The 19,928-nt window shown below is 29.9% G+C and overlaps 1 protein-coding gene across 1 annotated transcript; it reads right to left on the minus strand.

Annotated features, from left to right (window-relative positions):
• Positions 1–1,202: 1,202 nt before the first annotated feature.
• On the minus strand, positions 1,203–15,083 carry LOC142317441 (acyl-coenzyme A oxidase 1-like). Its single transcript, XM_075354008.1, has 4 exons — positions 14,979–15,083; positions 7,152–7,342; positions 4,708–4,860; positions 1,203–1,341 (listed from the first exon to the last, which is right to left on the minus strand). The coding sequence occupies exons 1-4, from the start codon at positions 15,063–15,065 to the stop codon at positions 1,203–1,205; spliced, it is 570 nt and encodes a 189-aa protein (XP_075210123.1). The 5' UTR covers positions 15,066–15,083.
• Positions 15,084–19,928: the final 4,845 nt, after the last annotated feature.

Raw genomic sequence — 19,928 nt, forward strand, 5'->3', positions numbered from 1 at the left:
ACTAATGAAAATAAGTACCACTTACGATACATTGTTGAAAACCCTTCAATGAGGACTGATTACTGCAATTAAGAAAAAGTTCAAAATCCAAATGTTTTGGATTTGGGCTTATTTTGGACACTTTTGGTCCAGTTGATTGCAATCAAAAGGGAGGGGAGGTGTACAACAGTCCTAAATCCAAAATTTCAATATTCTATGGCTAATCATTTTTGAGTTACACGAGATACGTACATACAGATGTCATGCCGAAACTAGTCAAAATGGATTCAGGGATGGTAAAATAGATACTTTTGTTGAAATCTGAAAACTGAAATTTTTTTTGCCAGTACATACTTCCTTGTACTTCATACATGGAAGTAAAAACAAAATAAATAAGATAAGGTATTTATATTTCTGTAAGTAGCAAGTCAATATTCCTGTTTAAACCCATTTCTAACATTACTCAGGAAATTTTATGTCTTATATTTTCTTTTATCTTGAAGTAAAAGTATTACAGAATATTCTTTGGTTCTAAAGAGAAGCTAAAAAGTAAGTAGAAAATTTTACTTATATGTTAAAAGAGTGGTAGAAATATTAGAATAAAAGGTTTTCATTGAATACATCCAATCTCTTTATTATAAAGATTGATAAAAGGAATAAAGGATCCTCAAATTGAAGAGTAAACATCAAATCCAGATTTAAAATGGAGTGAAGAAAGTAAGAGGATGCACTTAAAAATATTGCGAAGAAAGGAAAAACAAAACTAACATCAGTAAAAGAAATTGTAACTGCAAGCTTATGCAAAGATGTATGAGACTAGAATAAATTTAAAAAACACTTTCATTGCAATTAAGTAGGAATAATGGTTAGAAAAAATGGTTCTTGCATGGCAAAAAATGGATGAATTGTAGTGAAAGTTGATGATGTTTCTAAAATTTCTTAACCAAACAACCCAAGTGGACAAAATTATATATGATGGTTTAAAAATAAACATGTTTTTTATAATAATGAAGAATTGTGATATTTCATGAAATCACACGCAGGCTACTGTGTTTTCATTGCTACAATATAAGAAACTTTGTTATTTGTAAAGTAGAAAAGGGAGTAACTGGGAGGAATAGGAAACTAAAGAAATATTGAAATTGGAGCACCATAGAAATTTGGGCTTTACTTAAGAAAATTAAAATAAATGTTGGGTTTAATGAATGATAGGATTATACTGCTTAGGTAGACAATTTATGTTGATTTGCAGGTAGTGTACTATATAGGATAATGCTAGGGCTGGAACAATCCCATGAACCGGTATGTGAATGAATACTTGATATATAATGTAAATGATATTTAATGACACTGTTCACTAAACTATAACACATAATACATACAAATTTATTTTTATGATACACTGGCGCAGTGGAGCCATGTTACTAATCATGACAACCTGCAGAGCCGAGGATGTTATCCTGACAAGTGCTAAAAACGACTGGATAAATGACCTGCCACAACCAAACCTTATTACTAGTACTCCCACCACTTCTCAATGTCCAACAGTAACATTACTAAATATTAAAATAAAATAAGCTTTTACATCAGAAGCTATAGAATTTTGTACTTGAGCAGTTTAATTAGAAAGGATCTAGATTCTAGGATTAGGTTCAAATTTACAAGCAGACACCCAACCTTTTGTAAAGGAAATAATAGCCCTTAAGCGCTATCTCAGGGAGCTTAAGAACAATTTAGGAAAGATGGAATGGTAAATTAAGTTCAGATACTTTATTGCAAGTTGACTAGGGCTAAAACAAATAAACTTAATGTTATGTACTTATAAATACATATCCAGGAATGGGTAGACAACGTACTAATTTATATATATATATATATATATATATATATAGATGTGAAAGTTTGTCTGCAACAGTATCACTTGAGAACCCATCCCAGCTATCAATTTTAATGGTTTGCTTAAAGGGTTTAATATTTGTACTTAAAGAAATGCTTGAACATTTTTACTTCCACACACAAGTGATGTAAATGTAACCCTCAAAAACTTTGTTATAAACTCAAATTTGTAACAATGCTTTTGTGAAATGCATAGTGCATTTATTCATTGAACAGCATGACAAGAATAACATAAAACTAAAGTTATTAATAATTGAGTTTCAGATAAATTTAATTTTTCCTCCAGGTCATTTGTAGCTAATTACTGGTTCCTTCCTATAGGAGAGAATGAGACAGTAATAAGGCATTTTGAAAAAAAGAGTTTCATTATTCTTAACTGGTGGTCAAAACATAATATATACTCATTAATTAAAATTAAATATAAAAAAATTGTATTTAGAGAAAACCTGAATTAAGATTTTTAAAGAAGAAAAGATGGAAGAGGTTAATGAATCAGTTTTTCCCCAAGGAAACAAATTTTGTTTTAATCGTTTTAAAACGAAGTCTTTTACAAAACAATTCAAAATTTATTTTTATTTGTCATTGAGATCAAAAGATCTCAATGTTAATTAATTCTTAAAATTATATATCATCAGTAGACCATTCTTTCCATTATTAAATTATAACTAACTAAGTGGTGGCAGGGAGGCTTGAGTAAGATGATACCCTACCACACCTCCTAACAGTTTGATGATTCCTCAACATCATGTCAATAAACAGAAACTGTCAATATTAAAGTTGGTACTTGTGATGTAAAACACATCAGCTAATCGAAAAGAATTTAGCTTCTTTTGTATACTTAAAAATGTCAGCATTGCTTGTGCCTAGAACAATGTGGTGTGATGGAAGTTTTTATTTTTTGAAGGTGTAATACCAACCAAAATTCACTCACAGATGTTTAAACAGTACGATATATGTATTAATGTAATTTTTTTGAATAGATTAAACAGTTTAAAGAAACAATTAGAGAAGAACTAGTGTCACTTATTTTCATCATAATGGAGACCAGTAGAAGTTTTGACTGATGCTTTGCAAAATTGCATAAGTTTATTTGCAAAGATGACACAAAAAAACTTGGAGAATTGTTGAAATTTGTACTGCAAGTATTGGCAGTGTGGACTCCATTATACATAATAAACTAAATTAACGCCAAAAAATAAAGACACCTGAAGTCACAATGTACAGATCTTAAACAACAATTTTTTAAAGGAAAATAATGCTTTTACAGATTGCATAAAAACTCTGATTAATCATTTTGAACTGGAATCCAAATGCATCACAGTATGAAGGAAACAACCTAGTTCACCTGCCAGGAAAAAAATTCAAACCTACGTGTAAGCCAATAAAGTAAAGCTAATTGAGTGTTTGGACAACAAAGGCCCAATTTATTGTGATTTGAAAGAACATACAATCAACAGCGACTACTATTGTTACATGCTAAAAAATAATATGAAACCCCAAAAAAGGAGAAAATACTCTTGTTCTCTCTCAAAAGGCATAATTCTTAAGCACGTTAACACACTTTTCTCTTAAAAGGGCATTATCATTAAGAAGAATTTTAGGTTTTGAAGGTGTAAATCCAACCAAAATTTACCCACAGATGATGAAACAATATGATACAAAGTGCATTAACCATGTAAATTTTTACAAGTTGAATGAACAGTTCAATCCACTAAAAATACCACTTGAAAAAAACACAGGTAGCTATTTCAGCTGGGTTGGAAGGTGTTGCCACATCCAACTTACAATCCTTTTCTCAGATCAATAAATTATTTGTTTGTTCAGTCATCAGTTTTTACTAAGTACTGCCTGGAATGATTTTTGGAATTCTCACAATTCTTCAACAAAATAGAATATGTTCAAAATGTACATTCAATTTTTTAATCAAAATTTATTTAACAATATAATAAAAAAAAATTGTTTCATATTTGTATAGCTGGGTTGATCTAATGGTTAAGTCATCATCGTAAATCAGTTGTTTAACAACTGATTTTCAAAATTGAAGGTTCTGAGGTTTGAATCCTAGTTAACGCTAGTAGCTTTTATATGAATTTGAATACCATACAGTGAATATCGATGTACTTCAGTGGTTGGGGTTCAATTAACCACACATCTCAGGCGTGAGTCTGTACAACACTTCATTTAAATGTCATATATACAACATCCTCATTTCATTGGGCCCATAGGAGGGGGGAGGGGTTCTTATTGTTCCTTAGTTGAACAGACTGCAACATACACATTAGGAAAAAACATATTTCTATCAAAAAAAATACTGTACACCTTAAACCAAAAGTGTCCAAAACATTCTATCTAAAAGTGTAAAATATTCTTTGCAAACAGAAAATGTTGGAGCAATTTTTGCAAGCAAAAAAAATAGTGAATTTTTTCTAAATATTTATTTTTTCAAAATTTCTGGGCAAAAAATCCCTGGAGAGATTTGATCACTTCGTGACATTTATTTAAAAAATCCTTATTGTATACATCGTAATGCAGTAGTTAGCTTATGTGTCATACAACCAATATGAAAGAGTTAAAAATGTTATCAGTAAAACTAAAATAAAATTTTACTAGATTATTACCGATTTTTTAAACCTTTTCATTTTAAATAGTAAGTACAGTATTTTACACATCCTTTAAAGTTGACTAGATAAATTTTATAAAATAAAGTTTGAATTCTTTATTTAATCACTTAATTCAGATTATCAATTTAATTTATTCCAACATACCTTTTTTTTATTATTGCACCATATGGGTAAGGGAAATTTGTTCAAAATAATTTGTAATACAACTTACCCTGCAGATACTTGCTGGTATGCCTGTAAAAGACATGGAAGGGTATTTTCCCAAGAGTACAAAGAATATGATGATGCAGCAGATTTTAGATACTTAACAGTTAGTGGTAAATCATCTGGACCTTTCGACTGCTGCCAACATTTCACCAAATATCTGAAAAAAATGTAATTTTTAATGAACAGAAATCACGAATAATAAGCAGAATTCAAAAATAAATATATATATATATGCTGATAAATACAATCAGAATCCAGTGACTGATATGAATACTTTTTTATGAACACTTTTTTTTGTACTTTATAAGTTTTGTTATCTTTATAGTACTATAATGATTTTGTTAATAATTAAATAACTTCTAGTGATATGCTATGGAAATATTTGATTGTAAGTAAAATTTATGATTATTAATAAAAAATTTAATTTTATAAATACTCTAAATTATTTTGTTTACATCAAAAATTATTGAAAAAGATTTACATTCTGTAATATCAGCAAATGTTTAGTTCTGATTTTGTATAATTATTTTAAACACTAATTTACACAGAGAAGTAGCATCTCAGCCCTTTGTTCCGAAGGTTCCTAGTTTGAATTCCAGTCAACTTTGGCAGTCTTACATACTGTAAAATTTTCATTTCTTATGCCACTGCACAAGCTACAAGCTTATAAGGTGAGTAATTGCACGCGTGCGTGCATGCGCACACACACACACATTCAATAATAAGTTTGATGTATCAAATATGTATCACACAGTCATTGTTTGATGTATCATCATGATACATCAAACAATGATGCGGGATCTTATGAAAGATAAGGCAATAGTCTTAGTGACTATTGGTATTAGTTTTTTAGGTTTTTCTATTAGTGTGTTGGTGGTTAACTTGTTATTATTGAATTTAATTAGCACAGTGGTCAATTTATTGATGAATTATTTAAATTTAAAAAATATATACAAATGTTGTACTACCTTAAAATGTTCATTGAAACAAAAAATTCTTTGCAAACAGTTTTGGTGTATAACACTTTAAAAGGAATTAGAAATATTAACTCAAAAAATAGTATGAATGCTTGCTTCTATTTATTGAGCAACTGTAAATACTAAAGTTACAGCTTTACAGATTATTAAGAGATATAGTTTTAACAAAAATGATTTTGATTGATAATGAGAATTGATAAGATAATAAAAAATCCAAAGGAACAATGTTAGTTGAGATATATGTTTGCCATTTAGGTGATCCTTATTCTTAAGGATTTTAATGTAAAATGAAATACTTTTAATATTTTGAAATGTAGGACTTAAGTAGATTACTGTCAGAAGGAAAATATCTAAGTTAATACTTGAATCATAAAACCAAAAAGTCTATTACTAGAACTTATGATGTTACAGCTGCAATACCTATAATAGATTTTGAATCTAAGGTATGTTAATAAACAGAGCTAGTTTTAAATCTCATCAGCACAAAGGAACTGTTCTCACTATATATCTTAAATTGCTGTTCAATTTAAGATATATTTAAATACGATGAATAAAATCATGGTTTTTTTTTAAATATACATTTGAATGTTGGATGCACATGTGATAATTGTTATGAGAAATCATCAGAAAATTCCCATAACTTGAATTAGAATAATGTTACTTTTTGTGAATAATATTTACAAATTTCTGGGTTATTTACAAACTGAAATTGTAAATAAATTTTCAATTCCAAAGCAAGCCAATAAAACAAAAGATTAGCTGATGATTAAATAAAGAAAAAATTATCTCATATACTGATGACCAGTAGCCATTGTATTCATAATAAAGAATATTTATGTATTCCTTTTTTTTAAATGAAAATACTGGAAAAGTTAATAGAATCAAAATTGTTTACTATTGTAAATAAGATGTTTTTTTTAAAGACAATTTTTTCTGTTTCATTTTACAGGAATTGTTATAATAATAATATAGTTAAAGAAACAAATTGAAAATGAAGAAAAATTTAACAACTCTTCTTAAATATCATAAGAATTAGTAATTTATTTCCTGAAAAACTTTCTGAATATGCCAATTAATTATATTTAGATGAGGAATTATAACTGTGAAAAATGCTGATTGTATGTTGACCTATAACTATATGATACATTGTAATGATAGTGAAAACATTTTTATATGTACTAATCTTAAAAAAAAAATTGTAACACTGACAAATCGTTAAACAAATTTTATGGTTAATAAATGAATTGAATTTTTAATATAATTTTGTAAATAGCACTTGATAACAATGAATAATTCAATTTCAACTTTTTTAATCTAATAAAATATAAGAGATGATAATCCAAATTAACTGGCCTGTCAATAAATGGCAGGTCATGCTCCAGTTCTAACCCAAAAATTAATTATACTACCTTCACAGCAAGAAATATAATAAAAAAAACATTTAAGATCAAAATAACAATAAATTCAGTACCTTGCCGTTTGCAAATAAAGGACAGTGTTTTCTCCTTCATAAGTCTCAGCTGCTGTTACCATACCATATGAAGCTGGAAAGTTACTGGAACTCATATATCGATGCCCACCACAGGCACGTCTACATTCTTCAATTGCTGCAGCAGCATCAGCTGTACAAACTTCCTTCAGACAACATGCAATAGCATGTAACTGCGAAAGAATTCACAATTTTAATTTAAATAATGCTACAGTTAAAATAATTTACAAGGAAAATTCTTAAATTTAAATTAAACAATAACTCAAACAAATATTATGAAACTATTTTTAATTCCAAATAAATGGTAAATGTAATGTATGTTTAATCGGCAGTAATCTCACCAAGTAGAGATAACCATAGGTTTTATGAAATAGATTTCATTTTCCTTAGCCGAGTCATCAGTCCCTGAAATAATAATAGATAACCACATACCTATTTGGAATGTGACAAGGTCCCTTTAAACTAATGGCTGTCTCCCAAATTCATACTCATTTAAAATCATTAGAATGTAGAATAGTAAAATGTTATAACCAAACCTGTCACATAAGTACCTCCCACAGTTTCTTCTGTAGACTTCTCCCCTACAGTTTGTTACCCTTAAGTTTTGATCAGCAAATCAAACATTTAAAGTTCTACTATTCACAGATATTTTACTATGGTAAAATATAACATAATACATTATGTATTTATAACAATTTATATCATTTTTAACAGTATAAGGTAGCCTAATTTTTGAATTTGTATCTGAGTTCTATAAAATTTTGTTAAAAATGTTTTTTTTTTTTAAAAAAGTTAAAAAACCACATACCACCCAAATTACTTATCATTGTTTGCAAACTATCAATAAATTACTAAACATAGACAGAATTGAGTGAATGAAAAGGTTCAAATATTTAAAAGCATGAAAACAGAAGATTAGAAAAAAAGAAATAATATAAAAATAATGGATGGCAATAGAAAAAGAATCTTTTAATCTATACTTAAATAAAGAGAAAGAATGTTTTCATTTATTTGAAATAAATAAAAAAACAACTTGATCAATCAACTAAATTTTTACCCATGTTTCTTGGCACAACTGAGAAGGTTTTTAGATATATTTCATCTCAAGAAAATGTATATATATATATATATAAAAATTAAATATATATATATATATATATATATATAAAAATTAAATATATATATATATATATATATATATATATATATGTGTAGTTGTGGAAACTTGCTGGTTGAAGCACAAACTTTAATGAATTGAATTAATAAACTGTGAGTTTCTGCCACTCCATGAGCTGGGAATAATATTACAAAAATAAATAGAATTAAATTTACATTAAATAAAACAATATTAAATAAATTAAAAAAAAATTCTGTTTATCATTAATAGGCTTCCTGTGGGGACTGCGTGTGAGGCTTTAGTGATGAGGTATGTGAGCACCTTGTGGGAGGCTAGACTGATCATCACCATCAACTAGTAACAAACAGGTGCCCCTGGGGCGCTGTTTTGGGAGGTGCCACGGGGTGCTCTTATAATATCTCTACAACTGTCTGATTTTCAAAATTCAAATGGGGTATTCGTTAGTAGGTTGAAAGCTAACTTTTGCACACACCAAGTACACTCTTGATCTAACAGATTACAGATATTTGAAAATTATTCCGTGGCACTCATGCCACGGAAGCTGGCAGAGATTGAAGAGAAAATTACCAACATCCTGGAGAACACACTGCACTGTGCTATGCAAAATTTTCAGAACTGACTTGCCGAATGAATATGCAAAAATGGACACCATTTAGATGAATTAATTTTTAAAAAGTAATGTATATTGAAATTTCCACTCTTTTAGAACATATTTTCAACATCAAATAAAGGTTACTAACTTTACTTCATTTTTTCTAATTATTTAAAATATTCCTGTTTCTCTGCGTCACCTTGTATTCGATTAAAAGTGTTTTCAAGCTTCAAGCAGTCTATTTTGTTTGTGGTAGGTTTCCATCAGTCTTTTTAAAATTTTCTTCACAAGCTAAGAATGATTCTCTGGCAGAATTGAATCCTTCAAGCAGTTCTTGTTCGCATATATATGACATGTACTGAAGGAAAAGACTGAAGTGGAAGTTTTCTGGATCAGATGTAACCAAAAAGTACGAAACTCTTTCAACTACCAGCGCAATTCTCACAGCCACTTTGGTATTGTCGATTACAGTTATCAAATGTCTCCATCTCTGAAGAGGCACATTAATGTAAGCATCTTAATCTATACGCTTTTCATTATCTTCTTCTTGTGGTTTGCAGGTAGAATCTCATTCCAAATTCCATTAAGGTCATGTTAAGTCATAGTTAGGATACTAAAGTGGATGTTTCTTGTAATGCTCGAAGATGTTAGCACAAAATCCAGTTGCATAGCCTGCTTCATAAAATTTCAGTACTTTGTAACGTTGCTCAGGCTTATGAGTATTCGGAGATATGCATTGATTAGAGCTTTCTCATACTTCTCGCTAATTCGAGTGCACATAACTCGAATTTGAGCTTGAATTACATGTAATACAAGCTTTCCTGTTGAAGTTTCCTTCAAGTTGAATTGGTACAATCTGAAAATTCATTCACATACTGAAACCTGGTGCTCATTCATTATATGCATCCACATTTTAAACTGCTTGTGAGATATGTTAGTTTCATTGCAATGAACTTGTAGTATTGCTTGAGGTATGCTAGAGTTTCGGTCTGTAACCTGCTTTTCATATGTACTTGGTGATGTAATAAAAGTTTGAGCCATATGGTTGAATATCGATATCCCCTTGCCAAAACTTTAGACGTGTTTAACTGTAGTTGTTAATCCAGTGACCTTCCTAGAAATACTTCAAAAGGCATATTCTTTCACCATTGCATTACAAATAGAGTCACCTGAAGAATCAATGATGATTCATCAACTTTTTCCGCACATTTGTCTCTTTTTTTCTTTTTTTTCTGTTTAGCCTCTAGAACCACCATAAGGTATTATATACTTCAGAGGATGATATGTATGAATGTGAATGAAGTGCAGTCTTTGTACAGTTTCAGGTCGACCTCTCCTGAGAAGTGTGGTTAATTGAAACCCAACCTCTAAAAAACACCGGTATTCACAGTCTAGTATTAAAATCCATGTAAAAGTAATTGCCTTTACTAGAATTTGCAGCTTAGAACTCTCGACTTCGAAATCAGCTGATTTTTGATGACAAGTTAACCACTAGACTAGCTCAGTGGGCTCCACACATTTGTCTATGGAAGCTAAATTGGCACATTGTAATGGTGTTGTTTTTCTGACAAGTAGCAGTATGTAGATATATTTTGCATTTCTTTACTATCTCATATAGTTCAATATCGTTTGGTGACATTTCACACGCACAAACTTCATTTTTAGAGGCTCAATTTGGTGTTTCAAATGATGGGTGGTTGTCAATAAATACTACAACGTGAAGATATGGACTACCATGATTCCTGGAACAAGATGGATCACCAGAAATCTAACTTTTCCACCAAAGACTTGCTCGTTATTTCAGTTGAACTTCATTAGTGATTTGACTCTTATCATGCAATGTCGATTCGGAACAATATCCAGTCATACTGGATGTTGCTGTATCAGTCTTTGTGTTGCATGTATATCCAGAGAACTTGGATCTTCGTTCAGTTGATCACTGCTATTAACAGACCTCATCACTTCATGTCCAACCAATTCAAGTCATTTGCAACTAAAGGTGACAAAGTTATACTAGCAAACGGTGTTTGTCAGCTTCATCAAATGTGTTGGTTGTCATTGGATTCGCTCTTCTCTGATATGCAAGTCTTCAACAGTATTGTTTTTGGGATGACATAGATACAGCAGATTGTATATTTAATATTTTAAGATCTTATTGCTCTTTTGTATACATGTGTAAGCTAGTTCTTGTTATGTATCACACTCTGGTGTGCACGTTCTTCCCATTCTGTGTGGCAGTTGTTCCTTTTGGTAACCACATGAATGTGAGTCTGCCAAGTAGTATTTGTCACCATAGTGCATTACACTGAATGATTTTCCAACTTATATTAGAATTCCAACATTATAATGTTCAAATAATACCATCAAAGTTTCACACAGGATCAGTCCAATGATTTCTTGTATTTATTGTTTCTTGTACACATATTGCTAAGGTTTCCAAATAGAACTTCATCATATTGTACAGAGAAGATTTAACATACATGATAAAATCATGCTTGACAATATTGAAGTTGTGACTCTGTAAATAGCCATTCTGCATGGGTATATTCTGCATGCACCCTACTATATTTTGGTGAAAGTGTGAATAATTGTATGCAAATAATAATATAACTTGATTGAAGGCAAGCCTTCAATCAAGTTCATATCCACGGTGTTAGTAGTCCAGTGACAGCGACACGGTGTTAGTATGTCCGGTGAGTGTACGTATGCTCTAATGATATTTTCTAGCACCATAGCATAACACTGAACTTCTGCATATGTTGATTTGAAAATTTCTGTAGTCGCTTGATGCCACTAAGCTCTCAAAATTCTGGAAACTGCATTAACTGCTTGTTGTAGCTCATAACTGACACTGTTGGTTTACATTGGTTCTAAAAAATGCCTACTCACTGAGTTGGGTGTTATAATCAATATCGTAACAATGTAGTGAATTGTTTTTGATGTCTTAACACAACGCATGGAACACCCATGACTGAGGTATTGAAAATTCCCGTATTATATTTAAGTTTCAAGATATCTCTTAACTACCACAATCTATGCATCTTCTGTAGACCTAGGTAACAAACATAGTAATTTTTCTCCTGAGAATCTTTACTGGGGGAGTCAATCCATTTGAAGTGTTCCAAAAAACATAAGCTGGTTGCTTGAACAATTTAAAAAAAAAATGAAATTTATCTACTTGTTTCCAGCATGTTTCAGGACCTTAAACTATTTTATTTTTTTTAAATTTTTTATTTAAATAGTTTACCATTTTTGTTATGATGGACACATGATTTTTATGATTGTTAAGGGTTTACAGAAAAAATCATAACTAAAAAAACTATTGGTCCTGGAAGGATGAAACAAAAAGTAATTTAATCATATTTTCTCAAGGAAAATAATTGGTCCAGGGGTTTATTTACCTATCTACCTTCTTTCTGTGAGATAATTACCAATAAATTTGAACATGAAAAACAATGAAATTTCACTTTCGGTCATTTTTTTCAAGAGGCAGGGTGGCATACATAGTTTGAATTATTTTATTATATGTAGGTATGTGTTAGTAGTTTTACCATAAGTAATATTAATGGTGATACACTTACCCCTAAACATTTATGAATTTATGAAGACTAATTTTCTAGATTTATAAATTAATTCACTTTGAAAAGTTGGGTTATCCTTTTCTACAATTTAATTTTTTATTTAAATTATTAATTTATTTGGAGCGCTGTTATTATCCATATGAGCTAATGCACTTTACAGAATATTTAACAAGAAACTATTTATAGTATCTATTTTTTTGGGGGTGGAATAGTTCAATATATGGTCTTTCCTTTATTCCGTCCAGTCTGAATTGTATTATTATTTTTAGGAAAGAAAGTATACTACATAAAACTTACTCACAGAATATTCAATGAAGCAGCAATTAGAAATACTTATGCAAGTAATAATATTATTTTCTTTTAAGTTTAATAAATAGTTCATTGTATGTATATATATTTTTTTAAAGTAAATAGTACATCGTTTATAAAATATGAAATATTGTTTACAAAAATTTAAATGTTAATAAATTTTTTACTAAGTAAAATAAAAAGAGGTGCAGTAAAAAGTTTTTATACATAATTACAATAATTCAATATTCTTTTATTACAATACAATAATTTTTAATTTTCAAGCCCTTTTTTCAACATTAAGATGTACAATATATTCCCCTTTTGAACTTTATAACTATGAACATAATTTACATTTGATGAGAAATAAAAATCTCATATAGGCACATAATAAGTATGAGAGCTATTTGGAAATTAACTTCTGGTCCTTAGTGTTGTGTGAAGGAGTGGGGATAGCGATTCTATCTTTCAAGAGTTGAATAACCCAGTTCAGTGTGGTTCTTGTAATGTTATTAGAAGTAACACTTGCATGTTTGTTCCTATAAAACTCTCTTTCAAAATGGCTGCTGACATAGAAAATCTCACCAACTGTCAAGTGTTGTCATCATTAGTTTCCTTTACATAAAAAGCTTGTCAGTTGCTGAAATTCATTGTGAACTTTGGGCGATATGTGAAGGGAATATCACGAGTGACAGTGAGGTAAGATATGTTGTATATTTCAGGAAGGTTGAACAAACATTCACGACAATGAAAGAAATGATTGACCCTAAATTGTCACACATGAACTTGTTGCAAGTGTCAGTGTGACGATTCGAGAAAATCTTCAATTCACAATAACAGCATTAACCAACTTTTTTCCTCTCATATTGCAAACAATGCTATATGAAATTGTAATCGACAGATTAGGCCTCTACAAATTTTGTGCTCACTGGATGCCTAAGCTACTTTCTGACAAACATGCAAAAAAAGAGGATGGGTCAGCACTAATCTTCCTTCACCATTACTATAAGAAGAAGGTCCATAAATAAGTGGTCAAGGAATAAGTTCGTTGACCATATTGTATTGTAACAGGTGTTAAGACATGGGTTAAATTTGTTAACATGGGAACAAAAGTACAAATCAATGTAGGGGGGGGGGCACATCAGTTCTCAAAAAGCCATCAAACAGGCTAGTAAAGCAAACCCTTGTAAAGGCCCGTCACTTTCTTCAAAAAAGCTGATGGCATCGGTTTTTGGGGACCATAAAAATGTGACCTTGGTTGATTTTATGAAAGAGGTATGACAATTAGCATTGAAACTTGCTGTGAGATATTGAAGAAATTGAGAAGGGCCATACAAAACAAATGACATGGCATGCTGAGTTCAGGAATAATTTTTCTTCATGACAATGCTCATTCACAAACTGAATTACACACTCAATGCCAAATCAACAGTTTCAAATGGAAGATGTTTAACCATCCTCCAAACAGTCCTGATTTGGCTCTCAGCTGATTTTAACTTTCTCCCAAAAATAAAGAAATGGTTAACTACACAGTGTTTTGAAAATGGCAAAGATCTGAAAAAGTGTTACTATCTCGCTTCGATGATAAGGATACTCAAAAACTTGATTACAGATATGACAAATGCCTTAATTTGGACAGTAATTATCTATAAAATTAGCTAAAAGATATATTTAACAAATTATTTTTTTATCAATTGGTGTTTTTTTAATAATGAATTGAAAGTTATTTTCCGAACAGCCTCTGTGTATATCTTGTACTTACAGATATATAACTGTTTACTTTTTGAAAAAGCAACTTCAAAGGTAGGATACTACTTTCCTACCTGATCCTGATGAGCAGGATAACTACTCATTATGCATCAATCATAACAGACATATAGCTATTTTGTAGGCCACATTAAATTTTTTAATAAAAACACAAATAAATATCATGTATTATAGGATTATCTGACTAGAAAGTTAAAGAAAATTAGAAATGGGTTACACACTAAAAATTGCACTTCAGTAAACATGTTAAAGTAAATACAGAAATGATTAAGCAGAAACTGAGAAAGAAAATATATCATGAAGGAAGAGAGGAATCTAAAACAGGCATGGAAGAAAATAAAATCAGAATACCATTACTATTAGAAACATGCCAATGCAAAGAACACCTAATGGATAGATTAACTGTAACTAAAAAAAAAAAAAAAATAATAATAATAATTTACCTCTGGAAGTCGTTCCATATTTCCTTCCTCCAATTCATGAGTGACATTATTATACATATTCCATAGCCATGTTGATGAAAAAGTCATGGCTAAACTAGTCGCTATATTTGGCAATAATTTATACTGCTGAGTATGATAGTCCAATATTTCAGGTTCTCTCTCTCTAGGTAGAAAATAAGAAAAAAATTGTTTAGAAAATAAAACATTTGAAACCACTATCGTAATAATAGAAAGTTATTAGGAACAGACTAATATGGCTAAAAAAGGTTTTGAAGAATTAAATAGTCAAATAGTAATTAATTTATGGTAATTTATTATTTCAAATTATTTCAGAATTTGTAATGAATAAATACAGCAAAATAAGATTCCTCCTTTATTAAATATGAACAAAATTTTTTTTGTTCATATAGTATTTTATTTTGTTCATATAAAATTTTTTTTGACAATATAGGAAAATATCAATTTTTTTTCTGTAGAAGTAAAGATGAGCTATATAACATTGTTAAGAACCAGGACATTTTATTGATTTTAAGAATAAAAATGTTCATGTTGTGACCAAACGTACAGGAGAGTAGGGCATATTCATGTTGTAAATAACAGCAATCATGTTGAACAAGACCTCAAGGATGGTCTGGAAAGAATAGATTGATTGGATTGTTGAAAAGCATGCACTATAATCTTTGACAAGATAATATTCGATAGAGAGAAATGGAAAAGGCTCGTGTGTCGTCAAAGTATTAACACACCCCAAAATCCATTTCAGGAATTTTTCATATGGATCTAATATCACTTCATCAATTACACTTTCACTAATAATTTATAAAGAGGTTAAGCGACACTGATTAGTACGGTCACTTTTTTGGAGTTTAATTATTTGCCAGCTTTCATCTTTTATCTAAGTCTTTATGTTTTGTGTTAAATGTTTAGAGTAGTTTATGGGGTGGGGGTGTGATTTTGCAAAAACGTTTTTTGCAAATATTGCTATATTTAATCGTTAACAAATGTGCGTAAGAAAAATATGACCTTAATTAAGCAAATTCTGGAAAATTGAGGGTGACCTTGCTGTACAGTATCATCCCCCTGACCTTTTAAGTTGAAAATTTAATGGCATCAATGCCCCATGTATAGAAGTAATCTGACCAAGTTTGGTCAAAATCGGTCCAGTAGTTCTGGCGATATAAGGCGATTTAGAGGGTGTCACCGAACATAAACATCTGGAAAATTTCCATTCGGTTTTTGGTTTCCTTAAGTGTGAAAACGTCATGATCTGGTGAAAACTGCATAAACCAAATTGGACAAATTACAATTCTTTCCCTTCTAGAGATATAGCGCTATCTAGACAGGAAAATAAAAAGAAATATGCAATCAAATTTGTTTAAATAAATGATAAACGGGAGAAAATCTACAAAACATCAAATAAAAATCAAGAAAACGTCGTTAATTATAAAGCTACTCACTCAAAACCTTTGGCTCAATGACTGTGGTGGTCACTAAAACAAGAGTCTTGTTACATAGATAAACAAAACAGTTGTTGACATCACATCCAGCAGACCTAGAAAAAGAAACTAAGTGTTTACTTAAAAAAAAAAGATAAAAACTATCACAATAACTCATATATACTTTTCATTTAACTGCAAGCTTTTTTTATAATTTATTTTTTGGTAAACTTATTAACAATTATTATATTAATGTTTTCAATTCACTTGTTTATTAAAACTATTGAACAAAAGTAACCAATTTTAATTTTCCAAGTTATAAAAATTTGGAACTGTAAAAGTAATTTACGAAAAAGAAATTTCTTCTCAGTCAGTATTAAAGAAAAATTTTGAAACGTTGAAAACACAGTAACAAATCTGATACAAAGTCATATGAAATGAATTAGGTCAAAAAGAAAATATTACAGTCATAAAATAGATATAATTTTTTTTTTTTTGCATTTTATTCCAAACTCAGCGCTTGCCATTTTTTTATTAATCATTACTGTGCAAGCAAAAGCTTTTATAGGAACCATAAAAAAAAAAAATTAATTTTATATAACATTTGCTTTATATGTAAATTAACTGTTCCATTCTGTATCCAGCACAAAAAAGAAAAAATTCATCCTATTAAAAAAATCTACACTTTAGAATTCTAGTTACCTACTTGTAATATTTATATATGTACTAAATAGTATTTATGATGTGAACTTAAAAGACATAAGCAGAAGAAAATTCATCTAACCACAAAATAAAACATTACAATGAAAATTAATCATATTATATTAAATAAATTTTATGTAAAATGTACATTAATTCACTTTAAATGAATTCTTTGTTAAACATAATTTCTGGTGGGTATTTGTAACTGGATCTCTTTATTTTATAGTTCTTAGGTCTCCTTATTAATGAAATCTAGTAACCTCATATATTAAAAGGTTATAGCAATTTGTTAGCTCGGTTTTTTCATCCGTCTTACTATGTACAATTAGAATGGAAAACCAACAGAAAACAAACACTTCAAATTATGTCCTTCATTAATGATGAATTATTATTTCATTGATAATATTATCCTTCTAGATTATTTATAGACAGTCCTTGTCACACACCATTTGAATTCACAACTTTCTCAGAGATTGTAGTGTGTAATTATATATCTGTAAATAACATGCAAGCATGTTTGCTGTACTATGTTCTTTTTCTATCTGTGGATGTACACAAACACATGCATGTGTGCGATACAACAGTAGTATTAAAACAATTTATGTGTGTGTGTACACAAACACATGCATGTGTGTGATACAACAGTAGTATTAAAACAATTTAAATTACTTATATGATTATACTATAGTAAAAACCAGTGATTCTCAACTTTTTTAGCTCTACTATCACCAAAAAGTAAAAAAAAAAATATATATATTATGAATATTTTGTAACCCCCAACCCAACCCAATGAAATCTATTTAAAACTATTTAGCTGCATTGATAGCAACAGGTATGAACACGCATGTATGAAGTCTACAAACATGAGCAATTTAGAGGTTCCTACTTAATGTGTACGTGCTTCTTGTAATTTGGTCTGCTTGCATTATATTCACTGTGAGAGCATCATGTTCGAACATGCATATGAATGTTTGAATATGTCATGTTCTCAGTAGTATAAAAGAGGCGTAAGGGATTGCAGAACATCAGTTTACTTTTGAATGCAAAGAGAGCGCCTGGTGCCTTTATTTAAGTTTTTATAAGCGTAATTTCATTAAAAATAATAATTATTGAGGTTTTAGTTTTATAGTGTGCGGTCAAATGGTGTAACTGTTTTTTTTTACAATTAGATTCTTATGAAAAATTAATAAATTTGTCAAAAACAAGTGAGCCATCTATATCTAGTGAATGAACTGGTAAAAGGACAAGATTTACGATGCCAGATATTTAAATTATGGTTTAACCTCATTTGATGGAAAGCCACAATGTGTTTTTTGCTTTCAAGTTCTGTTTGATGAAAGCATGAAGCCATCAAAATTAATTCCACACTTGGAAGCTAAACAACTGGTTAATAAAAGGTAACCCTTGGAATTAAAAAAAAAATTTACATACTTTGAGAAATCAACAAGCTTCTATTTGCAAACTGACAAAAGAACAGTAGAAGCATCTTATCTTGTAGCATTAAGAACAGCTAAGTTGTCAAAACCCCATACAATCGCAGAAAACCTCATATTGCTTGCTGCAACTGATATGGCCAGTGTTTTAATGGGAAAAAAAAGAAGCAAAAAAATTTAGAAAACTTGGCTTTCTAATGACAAACTATCAGGTGAATTGATGAAATGCTACCGATGTTCGCAATCAGATAATTGAGCGAGTCCAAATGAATTTTTAGTATTCAATTTGATATATCAACAGATGTGGTAAACATTTCTCAGTTTTTATGATTTGTAAGTTATGAATGCGATAGGGACAAATTAATCAAAGAAAATATGTTGTTTTGCAAATCAATACCTGGTCAAGCAACAGAACAATATTTTTTTTTTTAAGAAGCTACTAAAAACGATAACATATATTGGACAAAATGTATTGCAGTATGTAGTAATTGTGCAAAGGCAATAAAGGAAAGAACAATGGATTTCTTAAAAAATTAAAAGATCATCTTATACATAGGGCGAAATGGATGCACTACTTCCTTTAGAGACATGAACTTGCCATAAAAAATATGTTGGAAAATCTCAAAAAAAATATTTGTAAAGCTGAAAAAATGGTTCATTTTAATTTTATTAAATTTCAACCATTACAGAATATACCGATTAGCTAAACTATGTGATGAAATGGGGAGGGGGGGGGGGAATTTTTTCGTTTTTATACAAAAGTAAAATATTTATTGCAAAGGAAAGTGTTATCCAGTTATTAGAATTACAAGATGAATTAATAATATTTCTTCACAATAAACAAATGCTATTCTCATTGGTTTTACAGAATAATGCTTATATGTTGCTGTCAGCTTACTTAGCTGATGATTTTTAGCATTTAAACAACTTGAATGTGAATTTATAAGGACATGATAAAACATATATTATTAATAACAGATAAAGTTCATCCTTTCATTAAGAAGCTTGATATCTCGATTATTTGTCTTCAAAGCAAATATCTTGATATGTTTCCACTCACTTCTAATTATACTGAAAAAATCTGGATGAAGAAGACACTATTATTCACCACAGTCTGGAATGAAGATGCATTGTATGAGCTAAAAATTCAGTCGGTGGTGTACTTCCCAGAAGATAAAAATGATTTCTCGAAGAGATGGGTACTGAATCCATTTAGTGAAAATGTGTTGCAGCTGCTCAGTTACCAGTTGAGATTCATGATCAGCTCACTGAAATAAAACCTTACAACTACAATTCACATCTGAAGATTTTGATACACTTGGCTTGCTCATTAAAGTGAATAAGGAGGTTTTTTTAGTCACAAAAGTATTGAAAATATT

The sequence above is a fragment of the Lycorma delicatula genome, chromosome 1 (assembly GCF_047948215.1).
Source record: "Lycorma delicatula isolate Av1 chromosome 1, ASM4794821v1, whole genome shotgun sequence".
NCBI classification, from domain to species: domain Eukaryota; kingdom Metazoa; phylum Arthropoda; class Insecta; order Hemiptera; family Fulgoridae; genus Lycorma; species Lycorma delicatula.

What these genes read in the sequence shown, in the direction of transcription:
- LOC142317441 (XM_075354008.1), bottom strand. Translation starts at nt 15,065, where the DNA reads ATGACTTTTTCATCAACATGGCTATGGAATATGTATAATAATGTCACT. An exon ending in CTTTATTTGCAAACGGCAAG is followed by an intron (nt 4,861 to 7,151) that starts GTACTGAATTTA and finishes CATTTTTTTCAG; the next exon opens with ATATTTGGTGAAATGTTGGC. An exon ending in TACCAGCAAGTATCTGCAGG is followed by an intron (nt 1,342 to 4,707) that starts GTAAGTTGTATT and finishes TATGTGTTATAG; the next exon opens with TTTAGTGAACAGTGTCATTA.